The following is a 24,635-nucleotide window of genomic DNA, read 5'->3' on the forward strand; positions in this document are numbered from 1 at the left end:
ATTAAACAACTTTATAATATTAGGTTGGCAACTAAGTTCCCGCGGTTTTTTTAAATTTTAACATTCCGCATGTCATTAAATGTTTTTGGCATAATGTTTTAAATCATTCGAAAGAGGATGTTTTGTTCTACTGGAATCTATGTTGTTTTTGTTTGTTCGAGTTAATTTATGTTAATTTTCAGATCATTAAAATGGAATGTCAAGTTGAGAAAAATAAGCATTTTCGGCACCTCCTTCTTTTTGCTTTTAATCAAGGTTCTAAGGCCGCAAAAGCTCGGATTTCCACTTCTTCCGATCTCTTTCAAATGCTATGCGCGGAGTTTCGTTCAATACTGATGCAGAATTGAGAGCTTGGTTGGATGAATTTTTCGAGTCAAAACCGGGCGATTTCTACCAACGAGGTATTGAAAATCTTGTTGAACGTTGGGAAGAAGTTGTAAACACCAAGGGAGAATACATTATTGATTAATTAGTTGTTAATTTTTATTGAAAAATAAACTTTTGAAAAAAAAACGGCGGGAACTTAGTTGCCAACCCAATAGAATGGCTAAATTAAAATCAAGACATAAAAATTAAAACCCGGGGAATATATCATCATATATCGTCACAGTGTCACATAATATATTACTACTTTTTATTATAAATAATCAAATGATAAATAATTTTTTTCTAACATTAAATACAATTCCATAATAAATTAATTAAACTAAAAATTTCCAAAATTTGTCTATCCTTTTATGTCTTTTATTGTCTTTTGTATAGCTGAGTATGTGGATATCCTTCTCGGCAAATTCACGTTCGTCAAGGTTCGCGAATCAATACTATAATGAATGTCTATTAGGTTCTATCGAGTGGTCGATTAATCATCTCCTTTTGATGTTACAAAAATTATTTTTGTCCGTTCATACAATTGAAAGGCTCGTACAAGCGTGCGTGCGGATAAGTAAAAACTGGCAAAACTATCTTTTTTTGTAAATCAGTTATTTGCCAGTTAGAGTTGGGAAAATAAACGCGTCTGCCGATTGATAACAGAGGCGAGTAAATAACACGAGTAAAAGACTACGAAACTCGTGTTTAGTGTCGATTTTGATCACAGAATAAAACATAGAGCAAAGCGCACGAATTTGTTTTATTTTAAAACTATCGATCAATATGACCGTTTGGCACATTCGTATGAATATTCCTTTTTTTTTCCCGCTATTGTTTGAGCAAATAGTTTGGGAGGTTTCCAAGATTTTAGAGAATCACAAACGTAAAATATTTTTCGATATATTCTGTACTTTGCTTTGTGAGCGGTTATTATTATTAGATAAAAGCATATAAAAAAAATCATATTTTGTGCATCTCGAATTTAATTTCAAAATAAATTCCAGTAAATTCAGTAATTCAGATAATTTATTCATATGAAAGCACATGTGTGAGGCTTTTTCAGCTTTGTCAAAAATCATGAATGTAGCAGAGAATTTGAGAATTTTATATTTCTCGTTATCGTATTTTATATTTTATCCAACATAGCGTTACTTTTATGATAAAATCATTCGCTTCATTTAAAAATCCTGTTGCGCTTGTGAAAAATAAAGTTTATGGATTATGAATTAACTTCATTTTACGTGAATTCGTGAATTAAACATTCAAATTTCGTTTAGTCCAATAAACCGGATCTACGGATTATATTCTTCGTGTAAAACAAATTATGCGCGCAGTAGGCAGAGAAACGCATCGCTCACATTATTCATCTCTTTAAACGAATAATGAAGCAATATTTCATAAAACCATCAAAATATCTCGGACGATTTTTTAACTTTCCCGTGATGTTTGTAAGAGAAAAATAAACGAGTGTATACGAGAAGCGCATACCTTCAATCTTGCGCGGAATACGCGGAGTGGCTTCGCGTCCTGTCGCGCGATTAAAAAAGAATCGCGAGAGGCGCGCTTGTGCGCTCGCAAATAATAAATTTCATGTCTTGTTGGGGGGGAATAAATCAACGGCAGGAGACCCGCGCGCTCTAATTTCGTTCCAATGGCGACGGTGGGGGAGCCGTTTCGCGCAAAGATAATTACGAAATGAGATGCGCTATCCATTAAAAATATATTTCCGGTTTGCGCATTCCGGGAGGGGTCGAATCGATTAACGTAATTGCTGCAATTTTCCAGACGATACGCGGCGGAGAAAAATACTGCGAAGTGGGAAGCTCGTTTACGCGAGAGGCATTATGTATGCTACTAGTAGCTACTTTTGCGCGCGGTTGCGAAATCGCGCAAAACCGAGAAGGATGAAGCTGGAAAACTCTTACCGAGGTACTGCGTGATTACGGAAAGAGAGTGAGAGAAGAGGAACGAGCCTCTCGTTCCCAGCTCCCGGCCGACGTTTCACCGACGTGGATTATAGCGGTCCTTTCCAGCCGTATTTTCCAGCCCCTTCCGGCCATCCTTTCCGCTTCTATGTTTAACTTTCTTACGTAAGCAACGAAACAATCTACAGTACCGTGCTGTCGTTGCAGCGGCGGGTATCGACTTTGAAACAATATTTTCTCTGTCCCGCGCGCGAGCCCTTCGCCCTTCGTCCTCGTCGTCGTCGTCGTCGTCGTCGTCGTCGGCGTCCTTAATCCGCCGTTCTCCGGCAAATATTTACGTCGTCGTCTTAAATGCGGATCAAAACGCGGATACGACGCGTATGGCGTTGTTTGCGCGTTTGTGTGCACCACCCGGTGTGTTTTATCGGGGTGACAGTGTGGCGTGGGGAAAATCGAAGTAGAATAAATAGCGACCGATGCTCGATTTCGCCCGACAACGGGTCAATTTATTCGAAAGTACGTTCTTTCATTTCGTCGCTAATCCGTGTTTCTATTGACGTTTGTTTGCTTTGTATACGAAATACCTTCATCCGTTTCTCGCGACAGAAACGCCGCGCTCCGGTTAGAGCGCGTTCGATTTACGTTAAATCGAAATTTATTTTGCCGCGCGCGTTCCAAATGAAATTGAATGAATTAATGAATTGTGTCGGAATCGAGAGAAAGAGAAAGGGAGAGGGGAAGGAAGAGAGAGAGAGAGAGAAAGAGAAACTGAAAAAGAGAAAGAGAGAAAAAACAAATGTCATCTCGATGATATATTTCTTATTCGAGCTTTTAAAATTATATTTATCGATATATATTTGTAACGCGTTTCTTCATTATCTGGTAATTAATCTCATAATGACGAGATATTACCTTTTTGATCAAAATATTAGGATTCGATAATGTCATACTGTGTTAAAATAATTTCTAATCTTTCCATTTTATTTTCAATTATATGTTAAATTTGAATTTATGATTTATGTGAAAAGAGTCTCGTATTTTAAATAAAACTACTCCGATTGTGTTTAAAAGATAGCCGACAATTCATTATGTTTTCTTTTCTCTAAAACTGAGAAAATTTTTTTTTTTTTTTTGATTCTCATATTATTAATTGATATATTACCTACTTCTGTATCATATCTGACACGTGCAACATTTTATTGAGTTAAAAATCTTCAACACGTAAAAAATATGAAACAAAGCGCAAAAGATAGATGTAGGAGAAAATTGAGTAAATTTGATTTTAACAAAAAATATATATCAATTATATAATTTCGTGTTTCGTTTAATTTTATTAAATCTTTTTTATTCTACTCTCTCCTCCATCGCGATACTCTTTATCTTTAATTTAACAAGAATATGTTCCGACATTATGGCTCTTCAGGATAGCTGCATTTCCCATCAATTAAACGTAATCCTTACATCGTGCACGCTACTGTAAACGGCAGTTGATCACGTAATCGGTCGTGCCTATCATCCTTTTTTGCGCTCGTCGCTTAATCCGTGGAAATTGAACGTGGAAATTGCAGTCCCACCGCGATGAAATTAGGAGACACATGTCAACTGGACGAGTCGAGACAATGAAGGAGATTAATTGTCGTCTTTCACTAATGCGCAGATTAATACAATACTATCGCAACAATGAAACACGACCACACAAATGTTTTTTAATTTTAATTAAAAGAAATTAATTTTATGTTTTTCACACATATTTTAACTTGCATATTTATAAATTTTTATATTTATTTTTTAGAATTTCTAAACTAAAAAATTAATGAACTAAATTTTTGATATTTTTTATGATACATCGTAAATCCTTTGGGGAAAAATATAATGAGTGTGTGACAAAGAGTCTGAAAATTTAGGCACGCACGTGACAAAACTTTCTAGCAGTGATAGATGCGTTTTTAACATATTAGAGAAAAAAGACTACGAAGTAAATGCGTAATTCAAAAACTGTGTCAACTTATATATACACTATTTAATTTAATTTATAGCTATTAAAACACTTATTCACACGTTAATAATTTAGAATAATAAAATTACAATATTACAACACATTAATGCGTTATTGTAACAATATAGTATCTGCGCAGGAGATTTTTAAAGTGATACAATATATCTATATCTTTCGTATTATAATGTTTTAATTATTTAGTTTATGAGAGAACCTTTATTTTGTTAAAATTTATTTAACCAAGTTAAATAAATTTTAGAACTTTAATAATAAAGTATCTCCTTGAAAAAGTATATGGTTGATAAGAGACACCTCAGGTATCAAAGGGACGTGTCTCTTATTTAAGGCAAGAGTGACTTTATGCGCGGGGTCCGGGAATAGAGCCAGGCAAAATATATGTTCGCATGGGGACGAAAATTGTTTCATCTAGGGACGCACTTACATTCTCCTTGGAATCCACTAAACGCTGACCGTTTCTCCACCAGGTGATGCCGGCCGGTGGCCTGGAGCCGGAAGTTGTGCAGACCAAGTCATACTTCTTACCCGCCGACAGCGGCTGGTTCGCACCAGCTATCTTCACTTCCAGTGGGTTGACTGAAAATTATTTAAATCAGTAGTTGAATAATGTGCCTGGATGCGTCTCCTCCTATCCTTTTACAAATGTAAAACACGCTCACAAAGGATATTAAAATATTCCATAAAATCGATATATTTTATGTTAAATCATTGTTATGATAAAATAGTTAAAATAGTCATTTGGCATTTCGTTGAACTTTATTAGAATCTCTTCAATGGTCTCTTTTATGCAATTTAATGAACATTGTAAAATGCTTATACTAGCTTTATTTATTTTAAATTTCAAACGAGAGATAGATAGCGATTTCAGGTAGCGATATATTATGAATTTCGGTTATATATATATATATATATATATATATATATATATATATATATAAAGCTATATTATATTAAAATGAATAGGAGAATAATAAATTTGTCCAGACAGAAAATACTGAAGTATGCATAAGATATGCGCCGAATTTGAAAGTCTTCTCAGGTATTTCTACCTGCACATCCCTTTGCAGTCATATACTCGGTATGACGAATTTTAAGCGTGGGATCATAAACTCTCCCGCCCCTCATTAATCCTACCGCCCTGCTCTCTCTTTTCCGCTCCCTTACTACTTTATCACGCGCCATGTATCTTGCCGCGCGATAGCTCAAGTACTATAACAAAGTGAATAACTTAATTTAGAGCGGAGACAATTAATCTTGCGTCCCATCTTGCGCGCTCTTTTTCACGATGATTCAAGTGTTTTTCAAGGTGACTTAGCAATGAGCGTTCGCGGATTCATTCCAAAAAAATAATCGCCATATAAATTCATATACGAAAATATATGAAGCTAAAGAATAATCAATAACGTTCATGATATACGATAAATATTTTTTTTTTACTTGCAAAGTTTCTCCAAAGATTTATTAACATAAGAGACTTTTTTAAGTTAAATAAATTTTTCTCCAAATGCTCCTTTTCTGTCTTTCTTCCTTTTTCTCTCTCTCTCTCTTTCTCTCTTCCACATCAACAAAATATCTCCAATTTACCGCTTCTACTTCTCGACTTCTGGATGTATCGGTTTAAAAATTTTGCGGTAATCCCGACGTCCAGCAAGACAAATTAAAAAAAGGTCCGCAATTAATTAACCCCACTCGTTGTTCTAACGTCCCCGCGATAGCGGCGCGAGTAAAATTAACCGCCCGACTGCCCTCGACTGCCGCTCGTTTCTTCGTTATAGCGGGTCGCTAGCCGCAAGACGCGTACCTTCCTGCACGCCAAATTGACATTGATAAATCCTCTTTGTTATAAAGCGATATATCATCGGCGCGTACTTTGCCGTGCACGAGGAATTGAAGTTATTCGGAAAATTATCGCCAGTTTTACGTAAGATGTAGGTGTAGGTGTGTGTTTATCTCTGTGTGTGTGTGTGTGTGTGTGTGTGTGTGTGTGTCGATGAACACTCTATCGAAGCATCGACACTTCGCTTTCGTCCTGAATAGTTTTGGCATCGAAACTTTTGCTCAATATTATAGCCAGTTTGATGCCTCTAATATTTAATCCTCTTTCCTTCTCTTTCCAGTTGCTACTTAAAGTTACTATACTGGAATGAAATTATTAAACGTGTATGTATTTCAGAAATCTTTAAAAGTTTTCAAAGTTATTGGCCCTGAGGATATATATCGAATGGAATAGATCATTCTTATCGCCTTCGATATCGCATGAGAGCGAAAGAATCGGCAGAAGTTTAAGTTAATATCCGTTTACTCCTTGTATTCAAAGCGCGAAACGTCGCTTCGCTCTCTCGAATTTTCCAGTCGATGCGTGAAGAAACATTTTCGCCCTGAGTACGTTGAACTCGGAGGAAAATTACGGATCCGTTGCGTTACACTCGGCTATACTCACGTAAGTTGCACGCGACCTGACTGAGAATTATAGACGCGCGAGTAAGGCGATCGTCGATAAGAGCGCAAAGTGACCATGAACGATGGTTTTGCGAACGTCGTAAGCGCCGTGCAAATTGATAATGGTGAGTGTTGCTGGCTTACAAACTGTCGATGGGAGAGGAGGAGGAGGAGAGCTTTAGTTATGGTATTTATAGGACCGCACATATACATTACGGAAGTTCGTTGATTTATAGAGCGATATAGACGGCGATAAGCGTTGCAAGTTGTATGGACCAAAAATATCTGTGCGGAAACTATCTATCTTCGTCGTTCTTTTCAAGCAATTTTCGCGCATCCATTTACGGATCGTGGTAATTATTCGCGGGAATGACATGTCCAGATGTGACGTCAAGCCAGGCGGTCTTGAGTAATAAATAAAGTAAAATCAATCGGAATAACAGACGTATAACCGCTCCGTAATGACAGTTATTAATTAAAAAGAGTGGTCTTGCATTTTTGCTCATCGTTTCTCTTTTGCCCGTCGATTCCGACTATCCGATATGATGAGCATAATAAAATTAATTAAAGCCAACTCCTATCTTTCTGCCCTCGGCGAAATCCTCGCCGATATTATTCTGCTATGCAGTTTTGCTTCCATTCCAATAATTCAAGATCGATTACAAAATTATGGCGCGTGCATACGCTCCATATAACTCAATCGGTCGTAATTTTAGTTTTATCGTAAATTTATTGATGGATAAAGCGCGCATCGTGGGATAAAAGAGGATTTTGCTGGTAGTTTGGAAAATCGTATCTTATCGGTTTTCGAGAACTACTGCACTATCTCTCGCGCGATATTCAGCCAACATTCATATTTACAGATATAAGAAACAGCAGAAATACATAAAAAATGAAATAATATTCTAAAGACTTTATAAAGCAGTCAAATTGGATCTAAAAATATGAGAGACAACACATATCCATTTCTCTCAAAATTGAATTATGCAGCTTATCGGAATCTTATCATATAGATTCAGCATTACAGACAGAAACACAACCAGTCTCGATAACTTGTATGGAACTGGAAGACGCACAAATTCCACTTCAAACAAAGAAAATCCCATACAACCTATCTCTTTTCTTCCTGAAAACTCTGGCTTATTGGATATATGGAGTTTCTAAACTTTTCGATTCAATCAGTAGTGATTTTTATCATAACTGAAGGATAAAAAAGATTGTATATATATATATATATCCAATATGTCTGTATTTAGTCTTAGTTATTCTTTTAAAATAATAAAACACAAAAATATTGATTCAAAAATTTTAATTAAATAAATATTTAAGTTTTATATTTTTACACAACTCGTATGTGTATGCAAGATTAATCTTTTATGGAATACAATATTTTGTTCGTATTAATAATTCTGTCAAACAAATGTGAGACCGTCCCCGTAATTTGCTCAGCTTGAGAGAGAGAGATAGAGAGAGAGAGAGAGAGAGAGAGAAACGGCACCTTCATTCCAAGAGAAAGAAACTCGCTTAATTGTGCCGAGACCGCGCCTAGACAGCCTGATTGCTGGAGTAATATTTCAGGCATTCTAACCCGTCGCCACTGGCAATAAGGCCGCCTTGGCCCCGACATTGCCGCCGCCACCACCGTCGCGGCCGCCGTTACCACCGCCCTCCTCAATTTCCACCCCCTGAGTTACGGGTTCGGGACTAATTTACATGACTTGCACCGAACTAATTCGAGCGGCGGTCGATAGGCGCCGACTAAAGGGGTTAAAACGACGTTTACTTTATTACGTAATCACGGGGAAACCTAATATTGACAAAGGCGCGATGGAGTGGTTTGGCGGCAGCGACGGCGGGTTCGCCTTACCGATCTCGCTCGCTCCGCTTCAAAGAGCGTGGGCCACCGTCCTCCTTGTGATGCCGCGAGTCTTTGCGCCGCAGTTTGTTACTTACGATTTGCAATTCCAACGGTGTTTGAATTTACGGATTGAGATTTATGGACTCACGCAATGTGGGTGGAGCGAGACGAGACAAGGTGACTCGGGCGAGTCGGCTCGGGTCATACGCGCGTGCTGGGCTACGTCAAGATACGAGGAGAGTCAACTGTCGTTTGCATCTTAATCAAACGACAGTTTCATTAGCGATATGTCTCCTGTATATGTTGCCGGCTTAATTAATGCGAATATAATGTCAACGCGACGCTTAACCCTTTGAAGTGTGGCAATCATAGCGCCATCGTCTTTCCGATCGTTCTCATGGGGTACATTCATTGGCTATCGGGATAATCCCCCTACACTTATCGACTACTATATCATATACTGTACACCGACAGGCAAGTTTACGAGCTCCTGATCGGATTAATCTTTGCCAATCTCCCGTTATTAAGTGGCACCGAGAAAATTAGGAAAATGATAGATTTATCTTCTTTAAACAGAATGATTGATCGACGTAACAGATTTCTCAAAATAATCTATAATCTTATAATCATTTTAATTTTTGATGTATTAAATTCCATAATTTCTAAGTATTAGTATTATATTTACTCTACGGGATATTATATAAGAGAGCGTGCATTATTTAATTCGTACTTTATTCCAAATATCCTTTAAAAGCATTCATATCAATATAATAAATTCAAAAAGAAAAAAAAAATGAGCAAAAAATAAACATTAGACGGCTTTCTCTAAATATATATCTTCATTTACGTAATTAATTAATATTAATTATAATTATATGTATTTACACCATAGTAATTGTTTCAAAGCTTTGCTCCAAATTCAGCACGTACATTACAAAGTCGTATATATGAACCTCTATCTTCACAAAGGGGATACTGAAATGCACGTGTTTAAGCAGATTAACCTGCAATGCGAAATTGTGTATGCCTTCCTCTCTCCGTATCTCACAATGTATTTTCATTATTCAATAATAATATTGATAATAATATTAACAAACAGATATATCGACGGACAGGTGTGGATTCAGGACAGCTTTATCCCCGATGTACACGCATACACAGGAGAGTTACAAATCATATCAACATGTTGGCGGATATTAGTGGATTTAGCTGTCACTTTGCAAAATTCCAGATATTGCTTTGCTATGCAATCTGCTTATAACGGCAGGTAATCATCATGTAGCACATGCCAATCGTCGCCGAATTGCATATATGCCATTCGATATCACTAAAGATGCGCTAAAGCAAATTCGCTTATTGATATAGGTGTTTGTCTATCCAAATACTCGGTAATATTTGAATATTCATTGCTCTATCGCATCCCACAAATAATTATACAAATAAAACTACTAATAAATTATTGAAAATATAATAATAATATAAAAAAGGTTTTTATATTCCTTTGATATACACAAATAAAAATTAACGTCTTATTATTCTTAAATCGATAACTAGATTATCGATGATATAAAATATTTAATGACAATATATTTATTGGCTAACATCGAGTTTGTCGAATTCCTATCTCTTTTTACAAAACAAAACAGAGATTCATATAAATTTTTTTACATTGAATTTTAATTGAGTACAAGATTATATTATAATTTAGATTTAATTTCTTGATTTTACACACATGATGTACGTATAAGTTTTGTGACTATTTTTTTTTTTTTAATAATTTAAATATACGTTTTGGATAGATGCGAATCTGTATAGAGGGTAGGCGGAGAATGAAATTATAATTTCAACAACAATGTATATATTTATGGTGCACGTGCCCTATCTATCTCGGTTCCTCTATGCAGGTGCTTTATTTTTACTCGTAAAGTTTATCTAGCAAGCCACGGAAATCGGTACATGCGATGCGCTTGTCGTTATTGTTCCCAGGCTGCGTCATTGCGGATATCGTAAATGCTGTATCGCGCGTACATCGGCAAGAAAATTTGCTCCACGCAAGCGGTTGTATCACACTGACACTTCGTGGCATTTCGCATTCAACCCTTTCCCTCGCGTATCGTGTCTCACGGGTACATACTAGCTCTTGGAAGTCATATTCTCTCTTACTTAAGCTCGGTTCACGCATGCTAGGATATTCGTATCGTATGCGTTTCCTCTACATGCCATTCACGTTGAAACAGCCTCTTGAGATCAGTCAACGTATTCAATTCTAATTGATATAGTCATCCCATTCTCTCTCTCTCTCTCTCTCTCTCTCTTTATTTCGCATACAAAAACTAAATATACGCGAAAAACATATCTCAACTAAATTTTTTAATAATAAAAATGATATGCTATTATTGATGTCACATCTTGGAAAGAAGGCGCTTGAAAAATAATAAATAATAAGTGGAAAAAAAGGATTTAAATATGCAATGGAATCATGATTGAATTATAATGAATGTTAACTTTATTTTTGTATATAAATCAAGTATAATAAATCGAAAAATTAAATTGTATTTCTTTATATTCAATTATATAAAAAATGTTTCGCAAAAAGAGGGATAGAAAAAAATTCAATAATTTACATATAAATGTTAACTATAATTTTTTTAAGAAATTCGACATAAATTTTGTTGTCTCGAAAGATGGTATCGCGCGCGCGCGTTCTTCTCATATTTGAAAAAAATGCAAAAGACTATTGTTAGTTCCGCATATTTTGCGACGACAATTTCGCGATATAATTTCTTGTAACCTAGTTATCTATTTCTCCGTTACCTTAATTCTCTCTTCCTATACATGTAGTAGTGCGAGAGAAGCGTATCCCTCGGTCGCGCAAAACTAGATCCTCGCAAACTCGTTGACAACTTTTTGCGCAGCGCGTACGCCTCGTTCGTGGCATCGGCAACCGAGTGACTTCTCGGCGAATATGCGGGTCGCACGCTGAAACGGCAAATAAGCCCTATTGTCTGCGGTTTTAACTCAATGAGCGACGTAATTTCCGCCGGCCGGAGCGTCATAAATATTCATTAAGAGTTAATTTTAACTCCGTTCTCTCTCTCTCTCTCTCTCTCTCTCTCTCGCGAACAAGCAACGCGCTTCGCGTAATCCACAAAGATAAACCTGACCATCGATTATATTCCGGCAGGTGATAAGGCCAAGAGACGAAATGTATGGATTTGTTAGAAAATTGCCATCGGCGCTTTTTACAAACGAGATGTATTTAATTAAGAGCTATACAAATGGACATTGGACAACATTGGAAACAGATCGTGTTCGAAAATGTTACTTATTGTATAACAAACAGTGAACTCGAAAGCTGACCGAAACTTGACCCGTGTGACACTGGCTTTGTTCGAATGGAGTTTCTAGTTACGTTTCTATAAAGGGAGGGTAGATAAAACCCGAGTTAAACCTTAATTAAATAATGTTTGCAGCCGTGGTCTTTATTCTTGCGTAAAACTCTTTTAAAACACCGAGATAACATGATACAACGACTCAACTAGTAGTCTGTTAGCGCGTAAAGTAAATCCTTGCGTAAAGAAAGTAATTTGGAGTTTACTTGCAGTCGAACTTTTCCGGTATAAATGCCATCATTCATCTTTCAAACCCGATTGCAAACATATAATCTCGCGGTAATATATTTTTAATACGCGATTCATATACACCCACGCACATATAAATACGCGAAAATAATATGAGCATGATCGGCGGTTATATCAACTTGAAATTCTTTGAGCGTGACAAAGTTGTCTGTAAACATTAATAAAAGATAGATATACTCTATTTCTTATTTTCCTTTTCGAGTAAATTTATAACCATTAATTTTTAAATGCAGAAAAGAAGATTTTTGATGTTCTATATTTTCTTTTATTTTTCACAATATTTTTGATTGAATTTTATTTGTAAGTAAATTTTAGAGAAACTATAAAACTATGTACATACATATATACTTATATAGAATAATTTTTTATTATTTACAAATTTTTGCTTAGAAGATATAATCAAGAATTAAACTGATTATGAATAAAATATTGTGAGTAAATTTGAGAAATATTGACAACATAGATCGACGGTGAAAATGGCCGCGAAGACCGGAGTAGGATATGACGTTGGTTTCTCATGGGAGAGCAACTTTAGAGAAAATCACTACGCTATGGACGCTGTCAATCTCGAGGCTGACAATAGGTCTCGCGGGTGTCGAATGCGCGCGAAAAAGCACTTACATTTAAGCACCGCGTGGGGGGGCGTGAAGCTCCTCAAGACAAAGGGAAATTGGATGAAAGCCGTCGTCGTAGCTGACGCGGCGGGGAAAATAGTTGAGAGGAGGAAAAAGCGTGGAATGAAAACGATGTTCGCCGCAAAAAGGATACCTGACCCTTTTCCGTTCTACTCGATTTCCACTCAGAGTTTCTACATGGTGCCCATGGAGATCAATCCTTAAACATTAATAAATTAATAAACATCGAACGATATAAATTAGTCAAATATTGTATAAGAGAAAAAAAATCTAGAACCGATATATTGATTTTATTGATAATTATAGATTTTAATAACACAAATATTTCTTTAAATAATTTCATTTATAGATATATATTTATATTTTTTCTTTTCTATAAATATATATATATATATATTTTTTTCTTGAGTAAAATGTTAAGTTATTTAAGATAAGTTACTTCAAATAATTCATCAAATATTTATTTCTTTTGTTGTATTCCATAATTCTATTTTTAAATGGTGTTATTAAGATAATCTTGCATATCTTAATTAGAAAACCAAGACGCAACTTTTAATAATCAAAAATATGTTTATGTTAAAAAGTAGATTCTTCCTTTCGCTCCGCTACAGTAATATTATTTAAATTCTCTTAAAGTGCAAAAGCTTGTTCTTATACGTTCGTAGTTTTCCTTTCCCGGCGTTATTATATTATTTATGAAATATATATATATATTCATTTATATTCATTGTAAAAAACACAACCAAGATAGAATAAGGTACGCCTCATTAATGACTACGAACGATTTCCTGATGGAAAGTAGAAAATGATAAAATGAAAATCTTTGGATAGAAATATCGAAGCATTGGTGGTTTTTAAATAGAGAGCTATTACAGTTAACCAATCACCTCGGCGAATGGGAGTATACAAATAAGACAAGATGAATGGTGATAAAGTTAGCGTTTGCTGATTGGATCTCTTGCTATATTGACCGCTCTTTTATTGCTTCGTACTTCAACGCAAGAGAAATATCGTATTCTCCCAAGAGAGGTACCGGCGAAAATTTAAGGCTTTCGGAGATATGGAGTTACCAATAAAATTTGAAACACAATCCGACATGATACGCGTTTCCCTCACGCGAGTATCAAGAAGATAGTTCCCAAATTTCACAGTATGCGCAATTTTTATCGAAAGAAATGAGGAATTTCGGACAACTAAAAAATTTTCTCTGAGAAATTTTCACTCTGAGAATTTTCAAGCTTCTTCCTCGCTCGCAGTTCACACGTACTGACGGATGTCGCGATGAATTAAGTTAAATTGCCTCGCATTTGCGAAATATGATGGCCTAGCTCGGCAACGTGCATTAAAGTTTTCGCGTGGCGTTTGTCGCGAGAAACCTGTCGGTTACACTCTGTCCTCTCGGGACATCCACGAGATTCTACACATTCTAACTACGTCATTCTGTTCATTCTTCCTTCTTCTCTCGGCCTTAGCGAGGTATCTTTCTAGTAACAGTTGCGACGTATGTCTACTACATGCACTTATATATATATGTAGGGTGTATCTGAAATGTTGCACTAAACTTTAGGAGCATATTCTAGAGGTCAAAATAAGACTTTTTTTTCCTATGAACATGAGTCCACAAATGAAACCTCCTCCGAGCTAGAAGCCCCTAAAATTTGGGGAAAAAATTAAAAATTGACTGTATTTCAAAAAAAAAAAAGGGCGCCATTGATCTTGACGTTACCTATTATCCTCTCTTGAGAGATAAATAAATTTACGTTTCGAATGTTTGGTCAATTTCACACATTTTCGAATTTTAACTCGGAGGGGGGTTCACTTGCGGATCCATGTTGATAAGAAAAAAAAAAGTCTTATTTTGAGCTCTAGAATACGCTCCTAAAGTTTAGCGCGTCATTTCAGATACACCCTGTATACTTATATTTACTCATTTATTTATTTATTTACGAGTAAATAAGAAATTTTGCATATATAGATGCGTGACATGCGTGCCTTCATATGTATACGAGAGAAAGGATATGACGCGTGCGTTTTAATGTGCGCGGGTGTACTGCTTGTCGTACTCGCGCACGCTAATGGTTATCGATTTCCAAGGGCGCCATATCGTTCCTCGACAGAATGCCCGGCGATGAACGAGGACGGCTTGCGTCGCATATAACGAGGCCGTTCATTAATCCGCAATTCCAACGGCTCGGGATTTGTCGTGCACATTATAACAAGCGGGCGTACCGTGTCGTGTGCGTGTATGCGATCGCACGCGATTGTAGGATTGTATTGCGAATGTACCGAGACCTTCCATGGCGAAAAAGACCTCGCTTAGATCGAGATAAATACATGATTTATGTCGCGACTATGTCGGCCCCTGAATAAAAATGTTGAAAGTAAAAATGATTAAATTATGTAAATCTGCAAGCAACCCTTTTCCAAAAGTGAACGTTTGCCTTAAACGACGACGAAAGTAGAAAAGTTTTCTGTTTCATCCTCTTCAGTTTGGGAGATCATGTGGAATGAATCATTCAAGGAAAACATGTAAACGGTATTTCATTCTGAGAGACTTGGATAGCTTGACAGCAGCCTCTTGCTATGACGAAGCCATTCACAGGAAGTCTTCAAGTATCTTGACTTTGTCGAGGGTAACTATGCTATCCCTAAATGCAAACAAGAAACAGCAAACGAAAACGTTCCGCAAACTCTAAGGAGAAACAATTTCGTGAGACCAATTAACATTAATGTGTAGGCTCACAAATACAAATATTCGCAGCTTATCTTATGACTAACTTGTTACCCATAGAAAAAATCATGGAAAGTTCAAATTCAGATATCAATTTATGTTTTATGTTTACGAATATTTATAAGAAGAAATTATCTTATATATATAAGATAATCTAATTTTTTGAATTAACATATTTTTTGTCTTATATTTTTCAATATATATATTGAAAAATGTAAGACAAAAAATATGTTAATTCAAAAAATTAATTTACAAATACAAAAATACATTTCATAATAATAGATTGATAAGATTGAAAATTTTGCAAATTTTTGCAATTTTTAAATTAAGATCAATTAAGACTTATTAGAATTATAATGTCTTATATGACTTTTATAAAAGAGGCTTAATAAAGTTCTGTCATGTTATATGATTTTTATAAAAAATAAAAAACCTTTAACTTTATACATTCAAATATAGACGTTGATATGTAAGCGAGCAGAGATTGTCAGTGGCAAAATGATCGTCAGCGCTGAATTACGTTTGTGTCATAATATGACGTATTTAAATCATGGCCGTTTCAACTAAGGAAGTTGGCATTACACGCAACATAGAGCGCAAATTGAGTTTAGAAATGGCGCAGGTCGTGATAGCTTCAATTGCGATGTCCATCCGCTTCTGATGCTTTTCAAGAAATTGCGGTAAAATACATCACGCCACACAGCGCTGTATAGCGTCGTAATGAGAACATCCGAGTGCTTTTCTTTCAACATTAATACGATGCACACGTATGTTTTTATGCGGAAGAGCTTACTTTTGCATCGCAGGTGAGACGCCTTTACCGAAATGAAACTTTTCTCATGCCTCATCCTTTATCCTCGAGGTAGTATATATGTTACATATATATGTTATATGTATCATCGCAAATAATCTTGATTCTCTACTGATACCGAAAATGAACAACAATGTCGAAATTGAAAATTTCGATTGTTTGTGAAATTGAAACGAGACGCAGACTGTTCTCGATATATGTAATGTAAATAACAATAATTGATATTAATTCCGAATTTCATTTTCACCAATTAATTGATTATTGATCGATCGCGTTATAACTTTTTGACCTAATTATTGCATAATGATGTTTAGTAAAATTCTTACAAATTCGTGGAATAATTTTAGAATTTCAGAAACAATAGGAAGAGTTGTTATTAATATACGAGTTGAAATTACTTTTGGCAAGCTTCCGGATTCTGATAGAAGCAACGATGGTTCCCATCGTCCAGAGCTGCTAAAATATTTTTATTCTCATTTCCATATTTTGTTTTTGTCTTTTTACATATTACTAGCACGTAGCGCGCGCTTGATGCGCGCTTTCCACAGATTTACTTTTAAAAATTAAAAAAAATTTTTTTTAAATATCAGAAAAGAAGTAAAAAATAATAATATTAAACATAATAGTAAACAATATTATTATTTAATATCATATATTCTCCTCTTTCTATAAAATAACACTAATAAAATTAAATTAGAAGTATTAATAATATTTAATAATACTTACTAATAATATTTAACTAATAATACTTACTAATAATATTTATCTAATACTTACTATTAATATTAAATAATATTTCAATTAAAAATTGAACAATATTATTACTTATTATTATATTTCTTCATTTTTTGTCCTTCTCTTTCTCTCTCTCTCTCTTTCTTTCTTCCCTCCTTTTCCCTCTCCTTCTCCGTCCTCTCTCTCTCTACGCCTCAAGTATTACAGTAATATTGTTAACATATATATAATAACATAAATATTCGGCCTTGGCGGCGTAAACATTGGCACGCTATCATACCTCGACTTTGACTCTGTTATTCACGCGACGACACTCGAAGAAAGTAGTCGTGCGAGACGCTCCGTCAAATTCCTTCTCTAAACGCGATCGCGATCAATATCAAAAAATTATTTGTTATTATAATATAATTAATAATTAATTCACATTTATAAATAATATATAACTACATATATACATATATATATATATATATATATATATATATATATATATATATATATATATCGCGATAATAAATCTTGAATCGCATATTTCCTAAAATTTATTTATTTAATCAAATAAAAATTAAAATAATAAGAATCAAAATTATTGTTGCAATCTTTACGGACAATAATTATTTCTTTAACAATATATAGAATTAAATATGTATTATTCACGATGCCACATCATTTGATTTTTCGATAATCTAGATATAATTTGGATTAAGAACGTGCTGTAAAACAATCAAATCGCAAAATCTAATAATTAACATAACAATAACTCGTTTAATAACAATAACTCATTATTTATAAAACAATTAATGTATCACGGAGTGATATATTAATCATTTAATAAATAGTTTAATAAATAATTGATCTATAATTTAAAATATTTATATAACTTAATATTTCGTATATATAACGTAAAATATTTCGACAGCAAATTAACAATACCTAACATGCTATTTAGCCTGGACGACGTAAACATTAGCGCGCTATTGTTTACGTATCACGGCCTTGTTATTATTCATTAGGAGATACTTGAATAGAACTGTAGTGGGGTGAGACGCTCAAATTCCTATGTGTTATCATTCGCACAGTGACTCTCGAAGAGTAAAGTACTAGAGCGCGAGACGCTCCGTCATATTTCTTTTCTAAACGCGATCGCGACAAGTATTGAAAAATAATTCAATATAATCAATAATTCTCTTTTATGTATCTTAAATAATACGTAATTATATCGCAACACTAAATCTCGAGACGCGTATTTCACTCGTATAAACAATTGATGTACAAACAATTAAAAATGGAAATAACAGGAATTAAAATTGTAAATTACTTGTTGTATGATCTTTCTTTCTTTCTTTATAAACAATAATTTCTTTAAAAATATTTAAAGTTCAATTATTTTTCGTCCGATGCTTCGATTTTTTGACGATTTGAATATAATTTGGATTGAAAATACGCAATAAAATAATCGAATTGTAGATCCGAATAATAAAAATAAACATAAAGATAAGATCCGTAATATAATAATCGTCTTTTAAATAATCTATAATTTAAAATCCTTGTATAATTTAATATTCCGCTTGTATATACGTAAAATAATTTTGACTGCAAATTATCAAAACATAACATGGCCTTCGGTCTTGGCGATGTAAACATTGGCGCGTTATAGTTAACATATTGTAATGGCTTATCATTCGTACGGCGACCTTCGAACAGTAAAATAGTAAAGTGCGAGACACTCCGTTAAATTTCTTTTCTAAACACGATCGCGACAAATATCGGGAAATAATTTGATATGATAAATAATTAATTATATTTTACACATTTCAAATTTTAAATAATACGTAATTAAATAAAAGAATAAATCACGAGGCGCATATTTCTCGTGATGTATACACATTTAATCAACAATCGAAATAACAAGAATCAAAATTGTAAATTATTGTTTTATTGCGATCTTTCTCTCTCTCTCTCTCTCTTCCTCTGTTTAACAATAATTTTTTTTTTTAAATACTTGATGTTTAATTATATTTTGTCCGATATTTCGACAATTTAAATATGATATGGTTGAAATAAAAGAAAGTAAAAGTTGGTAATAATACAAAGAATGATACAAGAATTGAGTGTCGATTCCATCAATCGATTTCGTCTTCTTTCTTTGCTCGCTTAACGTTTGCTCGGAATAATCGGTGAATTCCCGACTTGCAGTATATGATTCTCGTGTGAAACGGGGTTCGATCGTGCCGAAATTCGAAAGTGCGGGAGTGTCGTTCAAAGTATCGTGCGTACAAGTGCGGAAGTATTTTTTAATAAAAGTGCGGGAGTGGCGTTTAAAGTATCGCGTGTGCGAACGACAATCTGAGAGCAGGAGGAGGCTTAGGAAAGGCATCAGGCATCGGTGAAGCAATCCTGTGGTAAGTAAATTGTTATTTGTATATTAATTGCATACGTGCAATTTAAATTGAACAATTAATTACGTAATTTGATTTTTTATTTATATAATTAAAACAAAAGAGAATTAGAAAGAAAAGAATTTTTATATAAAAGTTATAATCTTGTAAAAGTTTCCATTTTTAAATTGTAGCTTTTATATAAAATTATTAGTTATTAGTGTCTCTTTCTCAAAATTTATAGAATTATTTTATTAATCTGTTTATTATTATATGCACCGAATATAAAATTCAATGCGTATAATAAATTTTTAAAAAATATTAATTATTTTAAGCGCTGCTATAATTTGGCTATTTGTTTTATAGATCAACCTAGCGACCCCCCCTCTAACACATTGAGAGGAGGAGGAGGCCTAGGAGAGGCATCCTGCACCAGCGGAGCAACCTAAGGGTGAGTATTATTATTAATATTTTATTATATTAATTATATATTATAAATCCCGTATATGCATTAATTCGATTCGATCATTATTGAATAGTTTAAACAAGAGAGACTTATATTATAAAAGTTTTCATTAAAAAAAAATTAATTTTCTTTTTTAAAAAATTAATTTTCTTTTTTAAAATTTATAAAATTATTCCATATTTGTATACCTGCTTATTATTACACATCGGATATAAAATTCGCTGCGTAAATAATGATTTCTTAAAGCATTAATTGTTTTAAGCTTTGCTATAATTTGGATTTTATATTTGTATGTTGCAGACAACGTAGCCTCAAGACCAACAACTCCGCTGTTGCGCATCAGTGCCGGTGAGTGACAAACTTTTATTTAATTTTAAGGTAATGGATTCGTAGATTGTAGATGTAGATCATAATTTGTAGATTGTAAATGAATCATTACCTTAAAATGGACGGACTAGAATAAAAAAGATCATAACTTTTTACATATTCTTTTAATACAAGTAATTTGCATTAAAGCATATTACAAATACAAGTTAAAAGAAAGAAAGAAATATAGAAATAATAAATAAAAAAATATAGAAAAAAGATTTCGATTCTTTATCATTCTATAATCAATTATCTATCAATTATTTTGTTTAATAAAAAACGTACTAATAATATAATTAATATTGGATATAATAAGTTAATTTTAATGTACGCTGATTTTATTTTAATATTTCATTATATAATATTTAATAGTCCATCCATCTATGTAGTGTAGTATTTTATAAAACTTTGTTTTGACTAATATAAAATTAAATTATTGATTGATCAAATCATATAATGTTTAAAGAGATAAGTGAAAGATATTATAAAATATAAATATAGAGTGAAACATGTATAAGTGAATGTTTAATTTATTTTATTATAAAAAAAAAATTATTATAAATTTTATTATTAATAATATTTATTATAAAAATTTTAATCAACCACAATTTTTAATTTGACTTGACTGAGATTGTATATCAGTTAAAGCAAAGTTATATGAAGACAACGAAGTTCAACGAACGGTCCTAACGACCATCAATGAGCATAAAATTATGCTCGTGCACCGAAATTATTAATGGCGAAATTAATAATGGCAATGAAAGAAGTTTTCTCCTTCGTTGAGCTTTGATAGAGGTTCAAAATTGTTTTATTCTGGCTAAAAGTGACCAAATTAAATGTGGCCAGAAAAGATAACTTTTGCATTTCTACGTGCAATGGCACGTAAATAAAATTGCGATTAGGCCATACCATCGTGTACGAGCGTAAAACATTTACGCTTATCAGTGATAATTAGTCGGCAACAAAAAGAGTTTTTCTCCTTCTTCGATCTTAGATAGAGGTCGAACCTACTTTATTTCTGGTTAAAAGTAGCCAGATTGAAGTGACCAGGATCAACGAAAGGTAGGTCCAATCTGGTCTGAAGAATGGATTATTTACGCTAATTGACCATTATTGGTCAAAAGACATAAATGATACGCATAAAGAATTCATGTGTTTTCGTGTTTTTACGTGCAACCTAAAAAAAGTCTACATAAAATAAACGAATCCGCGTAAAATAAACGAGTCCGCAAAATAAAAAAGTCCGTAAAATATACAATAATATAAATAAATGGAAATGAAAAATGAACGAAAGCAGAAAAACGTTGCCGATGCGTTTGTAAATTAAATTCTGATTAGGGTACATTTCCCAAAAATCCTAAAATAAAACTCCGAGGGAAAAACGTGAGTTTCTGCTAGTTTAACCAGCAAGTAGGATGATTAGAATTATTAAAATTACTAAGGTTGTTAGGATTGCTAGGGCTGTTAGGATTGCTAGAGTTGTTAAGATTGTTAGGGTTGTTAGGATTTTTATTATTATATATAATATATTTTATTATTATGTGTAATACTCTCTATAAAGCTTTTTATAAAATATAACAAGGCTATAATTTAAGATTGAAAAATTAAAAATTATTTTTAAAAAAGTTATATACAGCCAAGAATGATGTATAGTGCTATATATCATTCTTGAATTTTTTTTTAAATATCCATATTGAATGTGTTGTAAATTACATGTAATATGAATGTTTAATTAATTTTATTGTATTAACCCTTAACTACACTGGCGGGGTACAAACGTATCCCACATAATTACGCAAATATTTCTCGTATGGCACAAACAACGTTGCCGCACCTTCATGTATTCTCAGTATAATTATTTTTTGGGCTTTTCATTTCAGTTAAAATTTTTACCAAATTTGGGGCACAGAACTGCCCCGCGAGTGTAGTTGTGTAAGCCAGATTTGGCCAGTGTGGTTGAAGATTAATTTATATTTTATAAATTACATTATTGGTTACACATAAATTATGTTATAAAAATTTTACATAATGTTAAGCTTAAATGTAAATGCTGTTAGTACCAATAATTTCGGTAATAAATTATATTGGAGCTTTTTTAGATTTTTAAAAATTTTTAAGCAATTTTTATTTTAAAAAAATGTGCAATAACGCTTTAATAAGCTTGTTAAACTATAACATTTGATATGAATATTTGTTTTTCTAAAATTTTTGTTTTTATTCTAAAATTGAACGGTTTGTTTTTAATAATAAAGTCAAATATGAAAATTTTTGTCTACTGAACACAAATACGGAAATTTTTTTCAAATTCCGTGATTCCAATTATCTTGTCAATTATTTTAATGTGTAACATAAAAAAAAATGATTAAATAACGTGCGTGAAGATTTGATACTAAACGCAAAAACGCAAAATCGCGAGCTAATAAAATTAAGAAGTTAGTAATTTGATATCAAATGTATTTACGCATTTCATGTTGGAATATTTAAATATTTGCTCAATAAATTAATAAATTATATCGCAAACACCGCGTATATTTTTGGCCTCTTTGCTGAACACGATTGCTGCCTCAATTAAAAGATCTTATCGTTATCTCTCGTGTCAGGTAGACACGAATACATGATTCATACCGTCAAAAACTAAACGGTCTTCATGTGGATAGATCATTTCTCGTCGGGTTTTATTGAGATCTATCTACGACTATCTAGTTCAGTGTTTCGTTACAAAGCTGGAATTAAATCCGCATTTTTTTTTACAGTTTATGAGTGCAATGATTTTAAAAGTGAATTAACGATCACAATTTTTTTAAGTCAACTCACGAAATCAACTAAATGTTATATTTCAAAGAAAAAGATTTTTTTCTTCTTTCTTTTATTTTAAATGTTCTTCTATTATTATTATTATTATTATTGTTAATATTAATACTGTTTTAATGTTATGAAAAAGATTCAGTGGTAGAATATTAAATATGAATATATATATATATATATATATATATATATATATATATATATATATATATATATAGCCATTATGTATAGGTAAATATTAATTTATTAGGTAAATAAATTTAAATCGTAATATGTTTATTCGCCTTTAGCGACTTTTTTGACAGAAAACATGGTTACGAACGAATATGTTTTATTAACTTTTAATCAATTTTATTTTGTTTTATTAATTTTTAATCAATTTTATTTTTCATTTCTTTAAGAAACCATTTCTCTCCTTTCCTTTAACTTTAACTTTTTTCACTTTTTTCACTTCTTTTTTTAACTTTCTTTATATTTTTTGCAAACTATCAAAATTTGCTTGATTTGACAGCCGCCAATAACACGAAGCAGCGCACAATATATACAACAATACACTTTGAGACTTTCGAGTATCGACATAACATGTCTTTTTATAGATAGGAAATGTATATAAAGTTTTATTTATAAAGTTTTATAAAGTTTTATTATTGGTTCATTCTACAGAAGAATTCAAGAATCGATCAGCTTTTATAGATGTATAGTTTTAAATGTTAAAAATGCAGTTTTTGGATCAAGATTATTTTTGCTTACAAACTTAATAAGTATTATCAAAATTGGCGCAGTGAAAGATAGCTTTTCTTACCTTTAAACATTATTAAATATTCATTTTAAAGTCGTAATATTTTTCACCGCAACTATTAGGATGGATAAAAAAACTAAAATATTAATAATATGGATTAAAATAAAATAAGCGACAAAAATAATTCTTATTTTTAAACATATTTTATTTTAATTTGTCTTCACATACTTCACTTCATGCATCATTCTTTTAATTTTATACATCAATTATAACGTGTATCTATTGGATATTGCGAGTAACGGAGGGTTAAAAAAGCACTTCAAATTTTCACAAGATTAATTATTATCAGATAATAAAGACAAAAATTTAATGTAATTAATTTTAATACATTGAAAAACTGTAATTTAAATTATTTTAACTAGCAGAAACAATTTGAATGATGTAAATATGTCAATTCTTATAAATTTGAAGTAATTAAAATGCAAAATACCAAGAATTAATATTGACATTTATCAACCGCAATTATTAATTGATATTATTTCAAAAATTTATTAACGATCCTTCTTAAATCATTCTGTAGAAGTTGTTTGCAGAAGATGGTGACCGATTCTAAACTTTCCGCCGCTCGAGGCTGTGCTCTTTCCCTTTTATGTATCTGCCTTTTCTTCTCTCTCTCTCTCTCTCTCTCTCTTCCCTTTTTCTCTTCTTGCTCAAACTACTCTC

General features: G+C 32.8%; 1 protein-coding gene across 1 annotated transcript in view; it reads right to left on the reverse strand.

The window, feature by feature from the left end:
* The window catches only part of LOC126858493 (protein turtle-like), a 205,807-nt gene that overhangs the window by 13,996 nt on the left and 167,176 nt on the right, over positions 1-24,635 (reverse strand). The window contains exon 6 of the mRNA XM_050608867.1: positions 4,733-4,884. Within this exon, the coding sequence (XP_050464824.1) occupies positions 4,733-4,884 (152 nt within the window). The remainder of the gene's footprint in view (positions 1-4,732; positions 4,885-24,635) is intronic.

Source organism: Cataglyphis hispanica, chromosome 25, assembly GCF_021464435.1.
Source record: "Cataglyphis hispanica isolate Lineage 1 chromosome 25, ULB_Chis1_1.0, whole genome shotgun sequence".
NCBI classification, from domain to species: Eukaryota; Metazoa; Arthropoda; class Insecta; order Hymenoptera; family Formicidae; genus Cataglyphis; species Cataglyphis hispanica.